The 24,331-nt window shown below is 50.8% G+C and overlaps 1 protein-coding gene across 1 annotated transcript; it reads right to left on the bottom strand.

Moving 5' to 3' along the window:
* Positions 1 to 415: 415 nt before the first annotated feature.
* Positions 416 to 22,385, bottom strand: LOC143693292 (uncharacterized; the record flags this gene model as incomplete). Its single annotated transcript, XM_077173287.1, has 5 exons — positions 22,321 to 22,385; positions 17,354 to 17,459; positions 13,448 to 13,651; positions 4,398 to 4,585; positions 416 to 551 (listed from the first exon to the last, which is right to left on the bottom strand). Coding segments are annotated over exons 2-5 (634 nt in total), but the record flags the coding sequence as incomplete, so codon positions are not given.
* Positions 22,386 to 24,331: the final 1,946 nt, after the last annotated feature.

Here is a 24,331-nt window from a genome sequence, read left to right as displayed (position 1 = left end):
GGCTGGGAAATGGAGGAGGAGGAGGAGGAAGAGGAGGAGGAAGAGGAGGAGCGAGGAAGGCTTAGAAAAGGGAGGAGGAGGAGGGAGATGGGGGGAGGAAGAGGAGGAGGAGGAGGAGGAAGAGGAGCGAGGAAGGCTGGGAGGGAAGAGGAGGAGGAGGAGGGCGATGAAGGCTGGGAAATGGAGGAGGGGAGAGGGAGGAAGAGGAAGAGGAGGGGGAAGATGAAGGCTGGGAAATGGAGGAGGAGGAAGAGGAGGAGGAGGGCGATGAAGGCTTGGAGGAAGAGGAGGGAGATGATGATGATGATGAGGAGGAAGATGAGGAATGAAGGAAGAGGAGGGCGATGAAGGCTGGGAAATGGAGGAAGAGGAGGAGGGGGAGGAAGAGGAGGGAGATGAGGAGGAAGAGGAGGGCGATGAAGGCTGGGAAATGGAGGAGGAGGAGGGGGAGGAAGAGGAGGGGGAGGGGCGCTGGTGGGGGGGGGTTGGGAAGGGGAAATTGGGGGGGGGTGGGGGAGGGGCGGGGGACTCACCTGAGGGGGGGCGATGAGCTGTGGGGGGAGGGGAAACTGAGTCACACAGAGAGACCCCAAAATGCCGGAAATTCACCCCAAAAAAATGCCCAGAAATTCACCCCGAAATTCCCAGAAATTCCTCCAAAAATCCCAGAAATTCACCCCGAAAATCCCAGAAATTCACCCCAAAAATCCCCAAAAAATCCAGAAATTCACCCCAAAAATCCACCCAAAATTCCCAGAAATCCCCGCCCGAAAATCCCAGAAATCCCCCAAAATTCCCAGAAATTCCCCCCAAAAAATCCCAGAAATTCACCCCAAAAATCCCCCCAAAAATCCCAGGAAATTCCCCCAAAAATCCCAGAAATTCCTCCCAAAAATCCCCCCAAAAATCCCAGAAATTCACCCCAAAAATCCCCCCAAAAATCCCAGAAATTCACACCAAAAAAATCCCCAGAAATTCACCCCAAAATTCCCTCAAAAATCCCAGAAATTCACCCCAAAAATCCCCCCAAAAAATCCCAGAAATTCCCCCCCAAAATTCCAGAAATTCCCCCCAAAATATCCCAGAGATTTCCCTCCAAAATTCCCAGAAATTCACCCCAAAAATCCCAGAAATTCCCCCCAAAAATCCCCCCAAAAATCCCAGAAATTCACCCCAAAAAATCTCAGAAATCTCAAAAAAATTCCCCCCAAAAAAATCCCAGAAATCCCCCCAAAAAACCCAAATTTCCCCCCCAAAAAAATCCCAGAAATTCCCCCCAAAAATCCCCCCAAAAAACCCATTCACCCCCAAAATGCCAGAAATTCCCCACAAAAAATCCCAGAAATTCACCCCAAAAAATCCAGAAATTCATCCCAAAAAATCCCAGAAATCCCCCAAAATATCCCAGAGATTCCCTCCAAAAAATCCCAGAAATTCCCCCCAAAAAATCCCAGAAATTCCCCCCAAAAAATCCCAGAAATTCACCCCAAAAATCCCACCAAAAATCCCAGAAATTCACCCCAAAAATCCCAGAAATCACCCCAAAAATCCCCCCAAAAAATCCCAGAAATTCACCCCAAAAAAATCTCATAAATCTCAAAAAAATTCCCCCCAAAAAAATCCCAAAAATCCCCCCAAAAAATCCCATTCACCCCAAAATGCCAGAAATTCTGCCCAAAAAATGCCCAGAAATTCACCCGAAATTCCCAGAAATTCCTCCCAAAAATCCCAGAAATTCACCCAAAAAAATCCCAGAAATTCACCCCAAAATTCCCTCAAAAATCCCAGAAATTCACCCCAAAAATCCCCCCAAAAAATCCCAGAAATTCCCCCCCCAAAATTCCAGAAATTCCCCCCAAAATATCCCAGAGATTCCCCTCCAAAATTCCCAGAAATTCACCCCAAAATTCCCAGAAATTCCCCCCCCAAAATTCCAGAAATTCCCCCCAAAATATCCCAGAGATTTCCCTCCAAAATTCCCAGAAATTCACCCCAAAAATCCAGAAATTCACCCCAAAATCCCCCCAAAAAATCCCAGAAATTCCCCCCAAAAATCCCAGAAATTCACCCCCAAAAAAATCTCAGAAATCTCAAAAAAATTCCCCCCCAAAAAATCCCAGAAATCCCCCCAAAAACCCCAAATTTCCCCCCCAAAAAAATCCCAGAAATTCCCCCCAAAAATCCCCCAAAAAATCCCATTCACCCCAAAATGCCAGAAATTCCCCCCAAAAAATCCCAGAAATTCCCCCCCCAAAAAATCCAGAAATTCCCCCCAAAAATCCCCCAAAAAAATCCCAGAAATTCCCCCAAAAAAATCCAGAAATTCCCCCCAAAAATCCCCCAAAAAATCCCAGAAATTCCCCCCTGAAAATTCCCAGAAATTCCCCCCAAAAAAATCCCAGAAATTCACCCCAAAAATCACCCCAAAAAATCCCAGAATTTCCCCCCAAAAATCCCCCCCAAAATTCCCAGAAATCCCCCCCGAAAATCCCAGAAATCCCCGAAAATATCCCAGAAATTCCCCCCCCAAAAAATCCTAGAAATTCACCCAAAAAATCCCCCCAAAAATCCAGAAATTCATCCCAAAAAATCCAGAAATTCACCCCAAAATTCCCAGAAATTCCCCCCAAAAAATCCCAGAAATTCACCCCCAAAAACCCAAATCCCCCCCCCCAAAAAATCCCAGAAATTCCCCCCAAAATTCCCAGAAATTCACCCCAAAAAAATCCAGAAATTCCCCCCCCCAAAATTCCAGAAATCCCCCCAAAATATCCCAGAGATTCCCCCCCAAAAAATTCGCAGAATCTTCCCAAAAATTCCCCCTAAAAATGCCAGAAATCCCAAAAAAACAAATCCCAGAAATTCCCCCAAAAAATTCCCCCAGGGGAAACTGAGTCACACAAAGAGAGAGCCAAAAATCCCAGAAATTCCCCCAAAATCTCCCCCAAAAAATCCCCCCCCAATAATTTCCAGAAAAGCCCAAAAACCCCAAACCCTAAAACCCCAAACTCCTAAAAACCCCAAACCCCAAAAATCCCAAATCCAAATTCCCCAATCCCGAACCTCAAATCTCCCGAATCCCCGAACCCCAAAATCCCCAAAAACCCAAAAAACCCCAAAACCCCAAATCCCAACTGCAGGAACATCACAAGAACCTTCTCAGAAGGTCTCAAAACCCCAAAAAAACCCCAAATACCCCCCAAAAAATCCCCAAAAAACCCCAAAAAAACCCCATAAAAAGCCCCAAAATCCCCAAAACCCCAAAAACCTCCATAAAACCCCAAAACCCCAAACCCCAAAAACCCCAAAACTCCCAAAACTTCCACCCCAAAAACCCCCCAAAAAGCCCAAAATCCCCCCAAGAAACCCCCCAAGAAAACCCCCCAAAAAAAACCCCCAAAACCCCAAAACCCCATAAAAAGCCCCAAAAACCCCAAAACCCATAAAAAGCCCCAAAACCCCAAAACCCCAAAACTCCCAAAGCCAAAAACCCAAAACCCCAAACTCCAAAACCCCAAAACTCCCAAAACTTCCACTCCAAAAACCCCCCAAAAATCCCCCAAAAAAACCCCAAAAACCCCCCAAAAAACCCCTCAAAAAAAACCGAAAAAAACCCCAAAATCCCATAAAAACCCCAAAAACCCCAAAACCCCCTAAAAATCCCCAGAACTGACGCAGGCCCTGGGGCTTGGGGTGGCTCCAGCGGGCCGCTCTTGGTGCAGTTGCTGCGGGCTGAGCCCCAAACCCCAAAAACCTCAAAAAACCCCAAAACTTCCACTCCAAAACCCCCCAAAAAACCCCCAAAAAAAACCCCAAAAAACCCCAAAAGACCTCCAGGCACTCAATCCCAAAACCCCAAACCCCAAATCCCCTAAACCCCAAAAACCTCCATAAAACCACCAAAACCCCAAATTCCAAACCCCAAAACTCCCAAAACTTCCACTCCAAAACCCCCCCAAAACCCCCCAAAAACCCCAAAAACCCCATAAAAACCCCAAAATCCCCGAAACCTCAAAATCCCCAAAACCCTCAAAAACCCCCAAAAACCCCAAACCCCAAAAACTCCAAAACTTCCACTCCAAAACCCCCAAAAATCCCCAAAAAAACCCCTAAAAACTCCCCCAAAAAAAACCCAAAAATCCAAAAAAACCCCCTAAAACCCCATAAAAAGCCCCCAAACCCCCGAAACCTCAAAATCCCCAAACTCCAAAACCCCAAAACTCCCAAAACTTCCACTCCAAAAACCCCCCAAAAAACCTTCAAAAAACCTCAAACCGCCCCCAAAAAAACCCCCAAAAAACCCCTCAAAAAAAAACCGAAAAAAACCCCAAAAACCCCAAAACCCCACAAAAACCCCCAAAAAACCCCAAAACCCCCTAAAAACCCCCAGAACTGACGCAGGCACTGGGGCTTGGGGTGGCTCCAGCGGCCGCTCTTGGTGCAGTTGCTGCGGGCGGCGCCCGCCAGGCGGAAGCCGGGCTGGCAGGAGAACCTGGCCCAGGTGCCCTCCACGGGGACCCTCTCCATGTCCCCGCGGCCACCTGCCCGTTCTCCAGGCTCAGGTGGGACTTGGGACACGTCCGCACTGCGGGGACACCGGGGGGCGGGCGTCAGGGGGGTGGTGACCCCCAAAGTGGATGTGGGGGTGGTGGCCTCAAAGTGGACATTGAGATATGGTGGCCCCAAAATGGACGTTGGGTGGTGGCCCCAAAATCAACATTGGTAAACTTCAAAATGGGCATTGGAGAACCCAAAATGGACATTGGGTGGTGGCCCCAAAGTGGATGTTGACATATGGTGGCCCCCAAAATGGACGTTGGTGAAACCCAAAATGGACGTTGGGTGGTGGCCCCAAAATGGACGTTGGTGAACCCCAAAATTGACATTGGGTGGTGGCCCCAAAATGGACGTTGGGTGGTGGCATCAAAAATGGGCATTGGAGAACCCAAAATGGATGTGGGGTGGTGGCCCCAAAATGGACGTTGGGTGGTGGCCTCAAAGTGGACATTGAGATATGGTGGCCCCCAAAATGGATGTTGGGTGGTGAACTTCAAAATGGGCATTGGAGAACCCAAAATGGACGTTGGGTGGTGGCCCCCAAAATCCACGTTGGTGAACTTCAAAATGGGCATTGGTGAACCCCAAGGTGGACATTGGGTGGTGGCCCCAAAGTGGACATTGGTGGCCCCAAAATGGACGTTGGTGGTGGCCCCAAAATGGATGGTGAGATATGGTGGCCCCCAAAATCAACGTTGGTGAACCCCAAAGTGGACGTTGGGTGGTGGCTTCAAAATGGGCATTGGTGAACCCCAAAGTGGACGTTGGGTGGTGGCCCCAAAGTGGTCACCTGCCCGTTCTCCAGGCTCAGGTGGGACTTGGGACACGTCCGCACTGCGGGGACACCGGGGGGGGCGGGCGTCAGGGGGGTGGTGACCCCAAAATGGACGTTGGGTGGTGGTCCCCAAAATTGACATTGGTGGTGGCCCCCAAAGTGGATGTGGGTGATGGCCCCAAAATGGATGTTGGGTGGTGAACCCAAAATGGATGGTGAGATATGGTGGCCCCCAAAATGGACGTTGGGTGGTGGCCCCAAAATCAACGTTGGTGAACCCCAAAGTGGATGTGGGTGGTGGCTCCAAAATGGGCATTGGAGAACCCAAAATGGACGTTGGGTGGTGGCCCCAAAATGGACATTGGGTGGTGGCCCCAAAGTGGACGTTGAGATATGGTGGCCCCCAAAATGGACGTTGGTGAACCCAAAGTGGATGTGAGGTGGTGGCCCCAAAATGGACGTTGGGTGGTGGCCCCCAAAATCCACATTGAACTTCAAAACGGGCATTGGAGAACCCAAAATGGACGTTGGGTGGTGGCCCCAAAATGGCCATTGGTGAAGCCAAAATGGACGTGGGGTGGTGGCCCCAAAATGGACGTTGGGAGGTGGCCCCAAAATCAACATTGGTAAACTTCAAATGGGCATTGGAGAACCCAAAATGGGCATTGGGTGGTGGCCCTAAAATGGACGTTGGGTGGTGGCCCCAAAATCAACATTGGTCAACTTCAAAATGGCATTGGTGAAGCTCAAAGTGGATGTTGGACGGTGGCCCCAAAGTGGACGTTGGGTGGTGGCCCCAAAGTGGTCACCTGCCCGTTTCTCCAGGCTCAGGTGGGACTTGGGACACGTCCGCACTGCGGGGACACCGGGGGGTGGGCGTCAGGGGGGTGGTGACCCCCAAAATCCACGTTGAACTTCAAAATGGGCATTGGTGAACCCCAAAGTGGATGTGGGGTGGTGGCCCCAAAATCAACATTGGTGAACTTCAAAATGGGCATTGGTGAACCCCAAAATGGATGTGGGGTGGTGGCCCCAAAATGGACGTTGGGTGGTGGCATCAGAAATGGGCATTGGAGAACCCAAAATGGACGTTGGGTGGTGGCACCAAAATGGACATTGGGTGGTGGCCTCAAAATGGACATTGGTGACCCCAAAATGGACGTTGGGTGGTGGCTTCAAAATGGACATTGGAGAACCCAAAATGGATGTTGGGTGGTGGCCCCCAAAATCCACGTTGGTGAACTTCAAAATGGGGCATTGGTGGCCCCAAAATGGACGTTGGGTGGTGGCCCCAAAATGGACGTTGGGTGGTGGCCCCAAAGTGGATGTTGAGATATGGTGGCCCCCAAAATGGACGTTGGTGAACCCAAAGTGGTCATTGGGTGGTGGCCCCAAAGTGGTCACCTGCCCGTTCTCCAGGCTCAGGTGGGACTTGGGACACGTCCGCACTGCGGGGACATCGGGGGTGGACGTCAGGGGGGTGGTGACCCCAAAGTGGATGTGGGGTGGTGGCCCCCAAAATCCACGTTGAACTTCAAAATGGGCATTGGAGAACCCAAAGTGGACGTTGGTGAACCCCAAAGTGGACATTGGGTGGTGGCTTCAAAATGGGCATTGGTGAACCCCAAAGTGGATGTGGGGTGGTGGCCCTAAAAATTGATGTTGGTGGTGGCGTCAAAGTGGACGTTGGGTGGTGGCCCCAAAATGGGCATTGGTGAACCCAAAATGGATGTTGGGTGGTGGCCCCAAAATCCACGTTGAACTTCAAAATGGGCATTGGTGAACCCCCAAAATGGATGTGAGGTGGTGGCTCCAAAATGGACGTTGGGTGGTGGCCTCAAAGTGGACATTGAGATATGATGACCCCCAAAATGGACGTTGGGTGGTGGCTTCAAAATGGACATTGGAGAACCCAAAATGGACGTTGGGTGGTGGCCCCAAAATCCACGTTGGTGAACTTCAAAATGGGCATTGGTGGCCCCCAAAATGGGCATTGGGTGGTGGCCCCAAAATGGACGTTGGTGAACCCAAAATGGACGTTGGGTGGTGGCTTCAAATGGACATTGGAGAACCTCAAAGTTGGACGTTGGGTGGTGGCCCCAAAATGGACGTTGGGTGGTGGCTCCCAAAATGGACGCTGGTGAACCCAAAATGGGCATTGGTGGTGGCCCCCAAAATTGATGTTGGTGGTGGCCCCAAAGTGGACGTTGGGTGGTGGCTTCAAAATGGGCATTGGTGAACCCCAAAGTGGTCACCTGCCCGTTCTCCAGGCTCAGGCGGGACTTGGGACACGTCCGCACTGCGGGGACATCGGGGGGCGGGCGTCACGGGGGTGGTGGCCCCCAAAATGGACATTGGTGAACCCAAAATGGACATTGGTGAACCCCAAAATTGACATTGGGTGGTGGCCCCAAAATGGACATTGGGTGGTGGCTTCAAAATGGGCATTGGTGAACCCAAAATGGACGTTGGGTGGTGACCCCAAAATGGACAGTGAGATATGGTGGCCCCCAAAATGGACGTTGGGAGGTGGCCCCAAAATCAACGTTGGTAAACTTCAAAATGGGCATTGGGTGGTGGCCCCAAAATGGACGTTGGGTGGTTGCCCCAAAGTGGGCATTGGTGAAGCTCAAAGTGGATGTGAGGTGGTGGCCCCAAAATGGACGTTGGGTGGTGGCACCAAAATGGGCATTGGTGAACCCCAAGGTGGATGTGGGGTGGTGGCCCCAAAATGGGCATTGGTGAACCCAAAGTGGACATTGGGTGGTGGCCCCAAAATGGACGTTGGAGAACCCAAAATGGACGTTGGTGAACCCCAAAGTGGATGTGGGTGATGGCCCCAAAATGGGCGTTGGGTGGTGGCTTCAAAACAGGCATTGGTGAACCCCAAAGTGGACGTTGGGTGGTGGCCCCAAAATCGACGTTGGTGAAACCCAAAATTGGCATTGGTGAACCTCAAAGTGGACGTTGGGTGGTGGCCCCAAAATGGACATTGGTGAACCTCAAAATGGACATTGGGTGGTGCCCTCAAAATGTGGACATCAGCGAACCCCAAAACTGACGTTGGGTGGTGGCCCTAAAATGGACGTCGGTGGTGGTCCCAAAATGGGCGTTGGGTGGTGGCCCCAAAATGGGCGTTGGGTGGTGGCCCCAAAATCTACGTTGGTGAACTTCAAAATGGACATTGGTGGTTGCCCCAAAATGGCCATTGGTGAACCCAAAATGGACGTTGGGTGGTGGCTTCAAAATGGACATTGGTGAACCCCAAAGTGGACGTTGGGTGGTGGCCCAAAGTGGACCTTGGGTGGTGGCCCCAAAATGGACATTGGTGGACCCCACAGTGGTCACCTGGCCGTTCTCCAGGCATGGTCATCATGGTGTTAGCCATGGTCACGGTGATGGGCACCGTGATGGACACGGTGATGGTCAAGTGATGGTCATGGTGGTCATGGTCAAGGTGATGGCGATGGTCATGGTGGTCATGGTCAAGGTGATGGCGATGGTCATGGTGGTCATGGTGGTCATGGTCAAGGTGATGGTCAAGGCAATGGTGATGGCCAAGGTGATGGTGATGGTCATGGTGGTCATGGTCAAGGTGATGGCGATGGTCATGATGGTCATGGTGGTCAAGGTCAAGGTGATGGTCAAGGCGATGGTGATGGCCAAGGTGATGATGGTGGTCAAGCTCAGGGTGATGATGGGATGGAGACATTGGTGGGCTGGGGACAAGATGGAGATGTTGATGGGATGGGGATTTTCATGGGATGGTGCCATGATGGGATGGAGAGAAGATGGAAACATTGATGGGATGAGAAGTTTTATGGGATGGAGACATTGATGGGATGATGCCAAGATGGAGATGTTGATGGGATGGAGATGTTGATGGGATGGTGACGTTGATGAGATGTTGACAAGATGGGGGACATTGATGGGATGGTGACAATGATGAAGACATTGATGGAATGGTGACAAGATGGGGACATTGATGGGATGGTGACAACGATGGGGACATTGATGAGAACCTTCATGGGATGGAGACGTTGATGGGACGGTGACAACGATGGAGACGCTGACAGGATGGGAACTGCTACGAGGTGAGACGGGGACACGAGGGTGAAGGTGACACCTCGGTGGCACTCACGGCAGCGGCTGGGGTGGCCCATGGCCGTCCAGGTGCCGTCGCGCTGGCACTTGCGCACCTTGGGCCCCACGATGGAGGGGGACGGTGATGGGGACATTGAGGGGATGAGAACCTTCATGGGATGGAGACGTTGGTGGGATGGGCACAATGATGGGATGATGTCAAGGTGGAGACGTTGATGGGATGGTGACGTTGATGGAGAAGTTGATGGGATGGAGACAAGATGGGGACATCGAGGAGATGAGGACCTTGATGGCATGGGGACAGTGATGGGATGGTGACAATGATGGAGACATTGATGACATGAGAACCTTCATGGGATGGGGACAATGATGGGATGGTGACAATGATGGAGACGTTGATGGGATGGTGACAATGACGGAGACGTTGATGGGATGGTGACAATGATGGAATGAGAACCTTGATGGGATGGAGATGGTGGGATGGTGACAAAATGGGGACGTTGATGGGATGGGAACTTCAATGGGATGGAGACATTGATGGGACGGAGACAAGATGGAGATGGTGGTGGGATGGTGACAATGATGAAGATGATGGGATGGAGACAAGATGGGGACATCGAGGAGATGAGGACCTTGATGGGATGGGGACAGTGATGGGACGGTGACAATGATGGGGACGTTGATGGGATGGGAACTTTTATGGGATGGAGACGTTCATGGAACGAGAACCTTCATGGGATGGAGACATTGACGGGATGGAGACAAGATGGGAACATTGATGGGATGGTGACTATGGGGACCTTGATGGGATGGTGACAATGATGAAGACGGTGGAATGGAGACAAGATGGGGACATCGAGGAGATGAGGACCTTGATGGGATGGGGACAGTGATGGGACGGTGACAATGATGGAGACATTGATGGGATGGTGACAAGATGGGGACATTGAGGGGATGGGGACAGTGATGGGGACATTGATGGGATGAGAACCTTCATGGGATGGAGATGTTGGTGGGATGGGCACAATGATGGGATGATGTCAAGATGGAGACGTTGTGGGGATGGTGACAAAATGGAGACGTTGATGGGATGGGAACTTCAATGGGATGGAGACGTTGATGGGACGATGTCAAGGTGGAGACATTGATGGGATGGTGACAATGATGGAGACGTTGATGAGATGGAGACAAGATGGGGACATAGAGGAGATGAGAACCTTCCATGGGATGGAGACGTTGGTGGGATGGAGACAAGATGGGGACATTGATGAGATGAGGACCTTGATGGGATGGAGACGTTGGTGGGATGGTGACAATGATGGAGACATTGATGGGATGGAGACACTGATGGGTTGAGAACCTTGATGGGATGGGGACATTGAGGAGATGAGGACATTGATGGGATGGAGATGGTGGGATGGTGACAATGATGGAGACATTGATGGGATGGAGACAAGATGGGGACATTGAGGAGATGAGGACCTTGATGGGATGGGGACAGTGACGGGATGGTGACAATAATGGAGACATTGATGGGATGGAGACACTGATGGGTTGAGAACCTTGATGGGATGGGGACATTGAGGAGATGAGGACATTGATGGGATGGTGACATCGATGAGATGGAGAGAAGATGGAGATGTTGATGAGATGGTGACATTGATGAGATGTTGACAAGATGGGGGACATTGATGGGATGGTGACAATGATGGAGACGTTCATGGAACGAGAACCTTCATGGGATGGAGACGATGACATGGAGACAAGATGGGGACATTGAGGAGATGAGGACCTTGATGGGATGGAGACAATGATGGGATGGTGACAATGATGGAGACATTGATGACATGAGAACCTTCATGGGATGGAGATGTTGGTGGGACAATGACAAGATGGGGGACATTGATGGGATGGTGACAACGATGGAGATGTTGATGAGATGGAGACAAGATGGGGACATGGAGGAGATGAGAACCTTCATGGGATGGAGACTTTGGTGGGATGGGGACAGTGATGGGATGGTGACAAGATGGGGACATTGATGAGATGAGGACCTTGATGGGATGGAGACAGTGATGGGACGGTGACAATGATGGAGACATTGATGGGATGGACACAAGATGGGGACATTGATGGGATGGTGACAACGATGGAGACATTGATGAGATGAGAACCTTCCATGGGATGGAGACGTTGGTGGGACGGTGACAATGATGGAGACGCTGACAGGATGGGAACTGCTACGAGGTGAGACGGGACACGAGGGTGAAGGTGACACCTCGGTGGCACTCACGGCAGCGGCTGGGGTGGCCCATGGCCGTCCAGGTGCCGTCGCGCTGGCACTTGCGCACCTTGGGCCCCCACGATGGAGGGGGACGGTGATGGGGACATTGAGGGGATGAGAACCTTCCATGGAATGGAGACGTTGGTGAGACGGTGACAATGATGGGATGGTGTCAAGATGGAGACGTTGATGGGATGGAGACAAGATGGAGACATTGATGGGATGGTGACAATGATGGGATGAGAACCTTGATGGAGTGGGGACATTGAGGAGATGAGGACCTTGATGGGATGGGGGCAGTGATGGGATGGTGACAATGATGGAGACATTGATGGGATGAGAACCTTCCATGGGATGGGGACGTTGATGGGACAGTGACAAGATGGGGACATTGATGGGATGGTGACAATGATGGAGACGTTGATGGGATGGTGACACTGATGGGATGAGAACCTTGATGGGATGGAGACAAGATGGAGACATTGATGGGATGAGGACCTTGATGGAGTGGGGACATTGAGAAGATGAGGACATTGATGGGATGGTGACAATATGGGGACATTGATGGGATGGAGAGAAGATGGAGATGTTGATGGGATGGTGACAAGATGGGGACACCGAGGAGATGAGGAACTTGATGGGATGGGGACAGTGATGGGACGGTGACAATGATGGAGACATTGATGGGATGGAGACAACGATGGAGACATTGCTGAGACCAGAACCTTCATGAGATGGAGACGTTGATGGGCTGGGAACTCCTATGGGGGTGGATCACTGGTGAGATGGGACACGAGGGTGAAGGTGACACCTCGGTGGCACTCACGGCAGCGGCTGGGGTGGCCCATGGCCGTCCAGGTGCCGTCGCGCTGGCACTTGCGCACCTTGGGCCCCACGATGGAGGGGGACGGTGATGGGGACATTGAGGGGATGAGAACCTTCATGGGATGGAGACGTTGGTGGGATGGGCACAATGATGGGATGGTGACAATGATGGAGATGTTGAGGGGATGGTGACGTTGATGGGATGAGAACCTTGATGGGATGGGGACATTGAGGAGATGAGGACCTTGATGGGATGGGGACATTGAGGAGATGAGGACATTGACGGGATGGTGACATCAATGAGATGGAGACAAGATGGAGATGTTGATGGGATGGAGATGTTGATGGGATGGTGACAAGATGGGGACATTGATGGGATGGTGACAATGATGGAGACGCTCATGGAACGAGAACCTTCATGGGATGGAGACGTTGGTGGGATGGTGACATTGATGGAGACATTGATGGGATGGAGACGAGATGGGGACATTGAGGAGATGAGGACCTTGATGGGATGGGGACAGTGATGGAGACATTGATGGGATGGTGACAAGATGGGGACATGGAGGAGATGAGGACCTTGATGGGATGGAGACAATGATGGGACGGTGACAAGATGGGGACAGTGATGGGATGAAGACAAAATGGGGACATTAATGAGAATGAGACAAGATGGAGACATTGATGGAACGGTGACAATGATGGAGACGTTGATGGGACAGTGACAAGATGGGGACATTGATGAGATGGTGACAATGATGAAGACATTGATGAGACGAGAACCTTCCATGGGATGGAGACGTTGATGGGACGGTGACAATGATGGAGACACTGACGGGATGGGAACTGCTACGAGGTGAGACGGGACACGAGGGTGAAGGTGACACCTCGGTGGCACTCACGGCAGCGGCTGGGGTGGCCCATGGCCGTCCAGGTGCCGTCGCGCTGGCACTTGCGCACCTTGGGCCCCACGATCTCGCGCTCGGGCCGGCACACGTACTCGATCTCGTAGTCGAAGGGCAGGAACCGGACGCTCTGGACCTCGTCCGGCGTCAGCCCCCGGTAGCGGATCCCCCCGTCCCGCGGAGGGTGGATGATCTGGCAGCCTGGGGACACCAAAAAACTGGAGTTTGGGGGACACAAAAAAATTCTGGGGTTGGGGATGGAAATTTTGGGGTTGGGAATGGAGTTATGGGGTTGGAGGCTCCATAAAACGTGGGGTTGGCCCAAAAAACGCCAAGTTTAGGGTTCTGGACATCGAAAGAATTGGGATGGAGGACACGGAGTTGAGGATGACAAAAATGTGGGGTTGGGGATGGAAAATCGGGGTTGGGAATGGAGTTATGGGGTTGGAGGCTCCATAAAACGTGGGGTTGGCCCCAGAAATGCCAAGTTTAGGGTTCTGGACATGAAAAGAATTGGGATGGAGGACATCATAGAGGACATGGAGTTGAGTGGGACAAAAATGTGGGGTTGGGGATGGAAAATGGGGGTTGGGAATGGAGTTATGGGGTTGGAGGCTCCATAAAACGTGGGGTTGGCCCCAAAAATGACAGATTTAGGGTTCTGGACATTGAAAGAATTGGGATGGAGGACACGGAGTTGAGGGGGACAAAAATGTGGGGTTGGGGATGGAAATGTGGGGTTGGGGATGGAAATTTTGGGGTTGGGGACGGAGTTATGGGGTTGGAGGCTCCATAAAACGTGGGGTTGGCCCCAAAAATGACAAATTTAGGGTTCTGGACGTCAAAAGAATTGGGATGGAGGACACCAAAAAATGTGGGGTTGGGGATGAAAAATTGGTGTTGGGGATGGAAATTTTGGGGTTGGAGACTCCATAAAACGTGGGGTTGGCCCCAAAAATGACAGATTTAGGGTTCTGGACATCAAAAGAATTGGGATGGAGGACATGGAGTTGAGGATGACAAAAATGTGGGGTTGGGGATGGAAATTTTGGGGTTGGGGATGGAAATTTTGGGGTTGGGGACGGAGTTATGGGGTTGGAGGCTCCATAAAACATGGGGTTGGCCCCAAAAACGACAGATTTAGGGTTCTGGACATTGAAAGAATTGGGATGGAGGACACCAAAAAATTCTGGGGTTGGGGGACACAAAAGTTTTGGGGTTGGGGATGGAGTTATGGGGTTGGAGGCTCCATAAAACGTGGGGTTGGCCCCAAAAATGCTAAAATTAGGGTTCTGGACATCAAAAGAATTGGGATGGAGGACACCAAAAAATGTGGGGTTGGGGATGGAAATTTTGGGGTTGGGGATGGAAATTTTGGGGTTGGGGATGGAAATTTTGGGGTTGGGGATGGAATTATGGGGTTGGAGACTCCAAAAAATGTGGGGTTGGGGATGAAAATGTGGGATTTGGGGTTGGGGACACCAAAAAATGTGGGGTTGGGGACACCAAAAAATGGGGTTTGAGGATGGAAATTTTGGGGTTGGGGATGGAAATTTCAGGGTTGGGGACGGAGTTATGGGGTTGGAGACTCCATAAAACGTGGGATTGGGGATAAAAATGTGGGATTTGGGGTTGGGGGACACCAAAAAATGTGGGGTTGGGGACACCAAAGAATGGGGTTTGGGGATGAAAATTTCGGGGTTGGGGATGGAAATTTTGGGGTTGGGGATGGAAATTTTGGGGTTGGGGATGGAAATTTTGGGGTTAAGGATGGAGTTATGGGGTTGGAGACTCCATAAAATGTGGGGTTGGCCCCAAAACCGCCAAATTTAGGGTTCTGGACGTCAAAAGAATTGGGATGGAGGACACCAAAAAACTGTGGGGTTGGGGACACCAAAAAATGGGGTTTGAGGATGGAAATTTTGGGGTTGGGGATGGAAATTTCGGGGTTGGGGATGGAGTTATGGGGTTGGAGACTCCATAAAACGTGGGATTGGGGATAAAAATGTGGGATTTGGGGTTGGGGGACACCAAAAATTTGGGGTTGGGGACACCAAAAAATTTGGGATTGGCCCCAAAAGTTTGGGACTGGGGACACCAAAAAATGTGGGATTGGCCTCAAAACGTCGGGATTGGCCCCAAAACGTTGGGATTGGCCCCAAAACGTTGGGATTGGGGACACGGAAAGATTTGGGACTGGGGACACCAAAAAATGTGGGATTGACCCCAAAACGTTGGGATTGGCCCCAAAACTTTGGGATTGGCCCCAAAACTTTGGGACTGGCCCCAAAACTTTGGGATTGGCCCCAAAGCTTTGGGATTGGCCCCAAAACGTTGGGGTTGGCCCCAAAACGTCGGGATTGGCCCCAAAATGTGGGATTGGCCCCAAAACTTTGGGATTGGCCCCAAAACTTTGGGATTGGGGACATGGAAAGATTTGGGATTGGGGACACCAAAAATGTGGGATTGACCCCAAAACGTTGGGATTGGCCCGAAAACGTCGGGATTGGCCCCAAAACTTTGGGATTGGGGACACTGAAAGATTTGGGACTGGGGACACCAAAAAATGTGGGATTGGCCCCAAAAATTTGGGATTGGCCCCAAAACGTCGGGATTGGCCCCAAAATGTCAGGATTGGGGACATGGAAAGATTTGGGATTGGGGACACCAAAAAATGTGGGATTGGCCCCAAAACGTTGGGATTGGCCCCAAAACTTTGGGATTGGGGACATGGAAAGATTTGGGATTGAGGACACCAAAAAATGTGGGATTGGCCCGAAAACGTTGGGGTTGGCCCCAAAATGTTGGGATGGGCCCCAAAATGTTGGGATTGGGGACATGGAAAGATTTGGGATTGGGGACACCAAAAAACTTTGGGATTGGCCCGAAAACGTTGGGATTGGGGACATGGAAAGATTTGGGACTGGGGACACCAAAAAACGTGGGATTGACCCCAAAACTTTGGGATTGGGGACATGGAAAGATTTGGGATTGGGGACACCAAAAAACATGGGATTGGCCCCAAAACTTTGGGATTGGCCCCAAAACGTTGGGATTGGCCCCAAAATGTTGGGATTGGCCCCAAAACTTTGGGATTGGGGACACGGAAAGATTTGGGATTGGGGACACCAAAAAATGTGGGATTGGCCTGAAAACTTTGGGATTGGCCTGAAAACTTTGGGATTGGCCCCAAAACGTTGGGATTGGCCCCAAAACTTTGGGATTGGGGACACGGAAAGATTTGGGACTTGGGGACACCCAAAAATGTGGGATTGGCCCCAAAACTTTGGGATTGGCCCCAAAACGTTGGGATTGGCCCCAAAATTTGGGACTGATGACACCGGAAGATTTGGGATTGGGGACACCCAAAAAATGTGGGATTGGCCCCAAAACGTTGGGATTGGCCCCAAAACTTTGGGATTGGCCCCAAAACATTGGGATTGGCCCCAAAACGTTGGGGTTGGCCCCGAAATTTTGGGATTGGGGACACCAAAACATTTGGGACTGGGGACACCAAAAAATGTTGGATTGGCCCCAAAACATTGGGATTGGCCCCAAAACGTCAGGATTGGCCCCAAAACTTTGGGATTGGGGACACTGAAAGATTTGGGACTGGGGACACCAAAAAATGTTGGGATTGGCCCCAAAACTTTGGGATTGGGGACACCGAAAGATTTGGGATTGGGGACACCCAAAAAAGTGGGATTGGCCCCAAAACTTTGAGATTGGCCCCAAAACTTTGGGATTGGGGACACGGAAAGATTTGGGATTGAGGACACCAAAAAATGTGGGATTGGCCCCAAAATGTTGGGATTGGCCCCAAAACATCGGGATTGGCCCCAAAACGTTGGGATTGGCCCCAAAACGTCGGGATTGGCCCCAAAAGTTTGGGATTTTGGGTACCTTCGGTGAGGTTGACGTGGACGGCGCCGCGGGCGGAGCTGGGGAGGAGCAGCAGCAGCAGCAGAGGGGACAGAGGGGACACAGGGGACAGCGGCGGTGGTGGCATCTGGGGACAGGAAAGGGACAAATGTGACAGAAATCCTATAAGGGAAAACCCCAAAAATGGGGACAAATCCTATAAAAATCCCATTAGGGACACTCCAAAAATGGGTGAAATCCTATAAGGGAAAACCACAAATATGGGTGAAATCCTATAGGGGACACCCCAAAAGTGACACAAATCCTATAGGGGACACCCCAAAAATGGGTGAAATCCTATAAGGATTAAATCCTATAAAAATCCCATTGGGGACACCCCAAAAGTGACACTGATCCTATAGGGGACACCCCAAAAATGGGGACAAATCCTATAAAAATCCCATTGGGGACACCCCAAAAGTGACACAGATCCTATAGGGGACACCCCAAATATGGGGACAAATCCAATAGGGGACAAATCCAATAAAAATCCCATTGGGTACACCCCAAAAATGGGGACAGATCCTATAAGGGAAACCCCAAAAATGGGGACACTGATCCTATAGGGGACACCCCAAAAACGGGGACAAATCCTATAAAAATCCCATTGGGGACACCCCAAAAATGGGGACAAATCCTATAAGGGAAACCCCAAAAATGGGTGAAATCCTATGAGGAAAAAACCCAAAAATGGGGACAAATCCTATAAAAATCCCATTGGGGACACCCCAAAAATGGACAAACCCCAAAAGTGACACAGAACCTATAGGGGGACACCCCAAATATGGGATAAATCCTATAGGGGACACCCCAAAAGTGACACAGATCCTATAAGAGACACCCCAAATATGGGACTGATCCTATAGGGGACACCCCAAAAATGGACAACCCCCAAAAGTGACACAGATCCTATAGGGGACACCCCAAAAATGGGTGAAATCCTATAAGGATTAAATCCTATAAAAATCCCATAGGGGACACCCCAAAAATGACACAGATCCTATAGGGGACACCCCAAAAATGGGGACAAATCCTATAAAAATCCCATTAGGGACACCCCAAAAGTGACACAGATCCTATAAGGGACACCCCAAAAATGGGGACACTGATCCTATAAAATTCCTATAGGGGACACCCCAAAAGTGACAAATCCTATAAAAATCCCATTGAGGGACACCCCAAATATGGACAAACCCCAAAAGTGACACAAATCCTATAGGGGACACCCCAAAAATGGGTGAAATCCTATAAGGATTAAATCCTATAAAAATCCTATAGGGGACACCCCAAAAACGGGGACAAATCCTATAAGGGGACACCCCAAAAGTGACACAAATCCCATTGGGGACACCCCAAAAGTGACACAGATCCTATAAGAGACACCCCAAATATGGGACTGATCCTATAGGGGACACCCCAAAAATGGGGCAAACCCCAAAAGTGGCACAAATGCTATTGGGGACACCCCAAAAATGGGATAAATCCTATAGGGGACACCCTAAATATGGGTGAAACCCTATAGGGGACACCCCAAATGTGACACAAATCCTATAGGGGACACCCCAAAAATGGGTGAAATCCTATAAGGACTAAATCCTATAAAAATCCTATAGGGGACACCCCAAAAGTGACACTGATCCTATAAGGGGACACCCCAAAAATGGGGACAAATCCAATAGGGGACAAATCCTATAAAAATCCCATAGGGGACACCCCAAAAATGGGGACAAATCCTATAAAAACCCCATTGGGGACACCCCAAAAATGGGGCAAACCCCAAAAATGGGATAAATCCTATAGGGGACACCCCAAAAGTGACACAAATCCCATAGGGGACACCCCAAAAATGGGGACAGATCCTAAAGGGGACTGATCCTATAGGGGACACCCCAAAAGTGACACAGATCCTATAGGGGACACCCCAAAAATGGGGACAAATCCTATAAAAATCCCATTAGGGACACCCCAAAAGTGACACAGATCCTATAAGGGACACCCCAAAAATGGGTGAAATCCTATAAGGGAAACCCCAAAAATGGGGACACTGATCCTATAGGGGACACCCCAAATATGGACAAACCCCAAAAGTGACACAAATCCTATAGGGGACACCCCAAAAATGGGTGAAATCCTATAAGGATTAAATCCTATAAAAATCCCATTGGGGACACCCCAAAAGTGACACTGATCCTATAAGGGACACCCCAAAAGTGACACAAATCCCACTGGGGACACCTCAAATATGGGACACAGATCCTATAGGAGACACCCCAAAAATGGGGACAAATCCTATAAAAATCCCATTGGGGACACCCCAAAAGTGACACAGATCCTATAAGAGACACCCCAAATATGGGACTGATCCTATAGGGGACACCCCAAAAATGGGGCAAACCCCAAAAGTGGCACAAATGCTATTGGGGACACCCCAAAAATGGGATAAATCCTATAGGGGACACCCTAAATATGGGTGAAACCCTATAGGGGACACCCCAAATGTGACACAAATCCTATAGGGGACACCCCAAAAATGGGTGAAATCCTATAAGGACTAAATCCTATAAAAATCCTACAGGGGACACCCCAAAAGTGACACAAATCCCATTGGGGACACCCCAAATATGGGACACAGATCCTATAAGGGACACCCCAAATATGGGTGAAATCCTATATGGGAATAATTAATAATAATTAGGCAACTAATTAGTAATTGTAGCTTAATTAATTAATAATTATTAAATAAAATTCAATTTTTCCGATTGGAATTTCCCCTCCCCCACCTCTGCAACCCTTCCCTAATTAATCCTCATTTGCATAATCCTGATTAACCCCCGCTGGGGGAGGGGAAGCCATTAGGCCACGCCCCCTTTATCGGCCACGCCCCCAAAAGGGGAAAAAACCCTGGAGAAATTTGGGGCGGGGCTCAAAACGGAGGGGGCGGGGCCTGGAATTGAGGGGGCGGGGCCAAGATTTGAGGGCAGGAATTGGGGGTGGGGCCTGAAAATGTGGGAGGGGCCTCAAAAAATTGGGGGAGGGGCCTCAAATGTGGGGGGTCTCAAAAAGGGGGAGGGGCTTCAAAAATGTGGGCGGGGCCTCAAAAATGGGGGGAGGGGGGGTCTCAAAAAATTGGGGGAGGGGCCTCAAAAAATTGGGGGAGGGGTCCCCCAAACTTGGCCCCTCCCCCCACAAATTTGGGACCCATCCCGCAATTTCTGAGACCCCGCCCCCAATTTCTGAGACTCCTCCCCCAATTTTTCTGGGCCCCACCCCCAATTTCTACCCCTCCCCCATCCAAGACCCCTCCCCCAATTTCTGAGACCCCTCCCCCAATTTTAAGACCCCTCCCCCCAATAATTGCCCCTCCCCCAATTTTTCTCTGCCTCTCCCCCAATTTTTGGGACCCCTCCCCTTGTTCTGAGACCCCTCCCCCAAATTTTGCCCCTCCCCCCACTCGGAGACCCCTCCCCCATTTTCTGAGACCCCTCCCCCCATTTTAGCCCCTCCCCCAAATTTTGAGACCCCTCCCCCAATTTTAGCCCCTCCCCCACTCTGTGACTCCTCCCCCAATTTTTCTGAGACCCCTCCCCCCAATAATTGCCCCTCCCCCAATTTCTGAGACCCCTCCCCCACTCTGAGACCCCTCCCCCAATTTCTCTGGGCCCCTCCCCCAATTTTAGCCCCTCCCCCAATAATGAGACCCGACCCCAATTTCTGAGACCCCTCCCACAATTTTAGCCCCTCCCCCAAATTTTCTGAGACCCCTCCCCCAATTCTGAGACCCCTCCCCCAATTCCTGGGACCACTGCCCCATTTTAGCCCCTCCCCCAATTTTTCTCGGCCACTCCCCCAATTTTTGGGACCCCTCCCCTTGTTCTGAGACCCCTCCCCCAAATTTTGCCCCTCCCCCCACTCAGAGACCCCTCCCCCAATTTTTCTGAGACCCTCCCCCAATTTCTGAGAACCCTCCCACCATTTTAGCCCCTCCCCCACGCTGGGACCCATCCCCCAATTTCTGAGACCCCTCCCCCAATTTCCGAGACCCCTCCCCCAATTTCTGAGACCCCTCCCCACTTTCTGCCCCTCCCCCAATTTCTGAGACCCCTCCCCCTATTTTAGCCCCTCCCCCAATAATGAGACCCCACCCCCAATAATGAGACCCCTCCCCCAATTTCTGGGACCCCTCCCCCAATTTCTGAGACCCCTCCCCCCAATTTCTGCCCCTCCCCCCCACCCTTAGACCCCTCCCCCAATTTCTGAGACCCCTCCCACCATTTTAGCCCCTCCCCCAAATTTTATGAGACCCCTCCCCAATTTCTGCCCCTCCCCCAATTTCTGGGACCACTCCCCTCATTCTGGGACCACTCCCCCCACTCTGAGACCCCTCCCCCCATTTTAGCCCCTCCCCAATTTCTGAGACCCCTCCCCACTTTCTGCCCCTCCCCCCAATTTCTGAGACCCCTCCCCCAAATTTAGCCCCTCCCCCAATTTTTCTGAGACCCCTCCCCCAATTCTGAGACCCCTCCCCATTTTAGCCCCTCCCCCAAATTTTCTGGGACCCCCTCCCCCCATTTTAGCTCCTCCCCCAGTTTATCTGTGCCCCTCCCCCAATTTTAGCCCCTCCCCAAATTTCTGAGACCCCTCCCCCAATTCTGAGACCCCTCCCCCAATTTATGGGACCACGCCCCAATTTCTGAGACCCCTCCCACCATTTTAGCCCCTCCCCCAAATTTTGCCCCTCCCCCCACTCAGGGACCCCTCCCCCAATTTCTGGGACCCCTCCCCCAATTTCCGCCCCTCCCCCCAACCCCAACCCCCCCCTTTCCATTTTTCCCACCCCTCCCCCACTCCAAACCCCCCCCTCAAATACTCGCGACCCCTCCCCCCCCCCAAAATCCACCCCAAAATTTGGGGAGGGGGCGTCGGGGGGTGGGGGAGGGGCCCTTCCTTACCTTGCCCGATCTTCCCAAAATTCCGGCAAAAAATCCCCCAAAAAAAAGAAAAAAAATTCCCAAAACGAGGGGGGGGGGGGGAGGGGGAAGGGATCCCCCTCAAAATTCCCAAATTTTGGGGTTTTTGGGTTTGTTTTTGGGGGGGGGGGATATTCCCACGGGTGGGGGAGGGGCGAGATGCGAAAAAAAAAATGCCGGGAAAAAAAAAAAAAAAACCCAGAGAAATAAATAAACCGGAATAAATTAAATAAAAATTAAATTAAAAATTTGAGGGGATTTGGGGGTTTTTGAGGGTGGGGGGAAGGGCCGGGAGGAAATTTTTGGGTTTTCCAGCCGAAAATTTGGGGGATTTTGGGGTTTTTTTGGGGGGGGTTTCGGAGGCTTTCGGGAGGGGCCTCGGGCTCGGGAATCACCGGAGGGAGGGGCCCGGGGTGGGTGGGGAGGGGCGGGGAAAAGGGGGCGGGGCCAAGGTGGGGGGAGGGGAGAGGGGGAGGGGGAGGGGCGGAGACTCCGCGGGGGGGCGGAAATTTGGGGGAATTTTGGCATTTTTGGGGTGAATTTTGGGGAAAATTTTGAATTATTGGGGGTTTGAGGTGGAATTTTTGTGATTTTTTGGGGGATTTTGGAGGGAAATTTGGCGTTTTTGGGGTGAATTTTGGGGAAAATTTTGAATTATTGGGGTTTTGGGGGGGAATTTTTGTGATATTTGGGGGGGGATTTTTGTGATTTTTTGGGGGATTTTGGGGGGAATTTTGGGGATTTGGGGGTTTTGGGGGGGGAATTTGGGGGTTTTCAGGGGGAGATTTGGATTTTTTGGGGGGATTTTGGGGGAAATTTGGGGTTTTGGGGGAAATTTGGGGATTTGGGGTTTTGGGGGAAATTTGGGGGTTTTTGGGGTGAATTTTGGGGAAAATTTTGAATTATTGGGGTTTTTGGGGGGGAATTTTTGTGATTTTTTGGGGGATTTTGGGGGGAAATTTGGGGGTTTTGGGGATGAATTTTGGGGAAAAGTTTGAATTATTGGGTTTTGGGGGGAATTTTTGAGATTTTTTGGGGGGAAATTTGGGGATTTGGGGGTTTTGGGGGGAAAATTTGGGGTTTTTGGGGGGAAATTTGGGGAAAATTTTGAGTTATTGGGGGTTTGAGGTGGAATTTTTGTGATTTTTGGGGATTTTGGGGGGAAATTTGGGGGTTTGGGGGGAAATTTGGGGTTTTGGGGGTGAAATTTGGGGAAAATTTTGAATTATTGGGTTTTTGGGGGGGAATTTTTGTGATTCTTTGGGGATTTTGGGGGGGATTTGGGGATTTTTGGGGGATTTTGGGGTTTTGGGGGAAATTTGGGGGTTTTGGGGGGAAAATTGGGGATTTGGGGTTTGGGGGGAAATTTGGGGGTTTTGGGGGGAAATTTGGGGATTTTGGGTTTTGGGGTGGAATTTTGGGTTTTCAAGGGGAGATTTTGGATTCTTTGGGGTTTTGGGGGAAATTTGGGGTTTTGGGGGGAAATTTGGGATTTTGGGGGTTTTTGGGGGGAAATTCGGGTATTTTGGGTTTTGGGGGGGAATTTTGGGTTTTTCAGGGGGAGATTTGGAGTTTTTGGGTGGTTTAGGGGTTTTGGGGTGGATTTTAGGGGGAATTTTGTGGGTTTGGGGTTTTGGGAGAAATTGGGGGATTTGGGGGAATTTTGGGGTTTTAAAGGGGAAAATTTGGATTTTTTTGGGGGGGGTTTGGGGGGATTTTGAGGGATTTTTGGGGTGAATTTTTGGTGTTTCTGGGGAATTTGAGGGGAATTTTGGGGTTTTGGGGAATTTTCGGGGGGAAATTGTTTTGATTTTTGGGCGATTTGGGGTTTTGGGGAGAATTTCCGGGTTTGGGGGTGAATTTTGGGCTTTTTGGGGATTTGAGGGAGAGATTTTTTTATTTTGTGGGATTTGATGGGATTTTGGACTTTGGGGGGCATTTTGGGGGGAATTTGGGGGAAATTTGGGGATTGTGGGAATGGGGGGGATTTTGA

This window comes from Agelaius phoeniceus, unplaced genomic scaffold (assembly GCF_051311805.1).
Source record: "Agelaius phoeniceus isolate bAgePho1 unplaced genomic scaffold, bAgePho1.hap1 Scaffold_729, whole genome shotgun sequence".
In the NCBI taxonomy this organism is placed as follows: domain Eukaryota; kingdom Metazoa; phylum Chordata; class Aves; order Passeriformes; family Icteridae; genus Agelaius; species Agelaius phoeniceus.
Note: the sequence above shows the minus strand (reverse complement) of the source record. Positions and strands in the feature narration are given on the sequence as shown.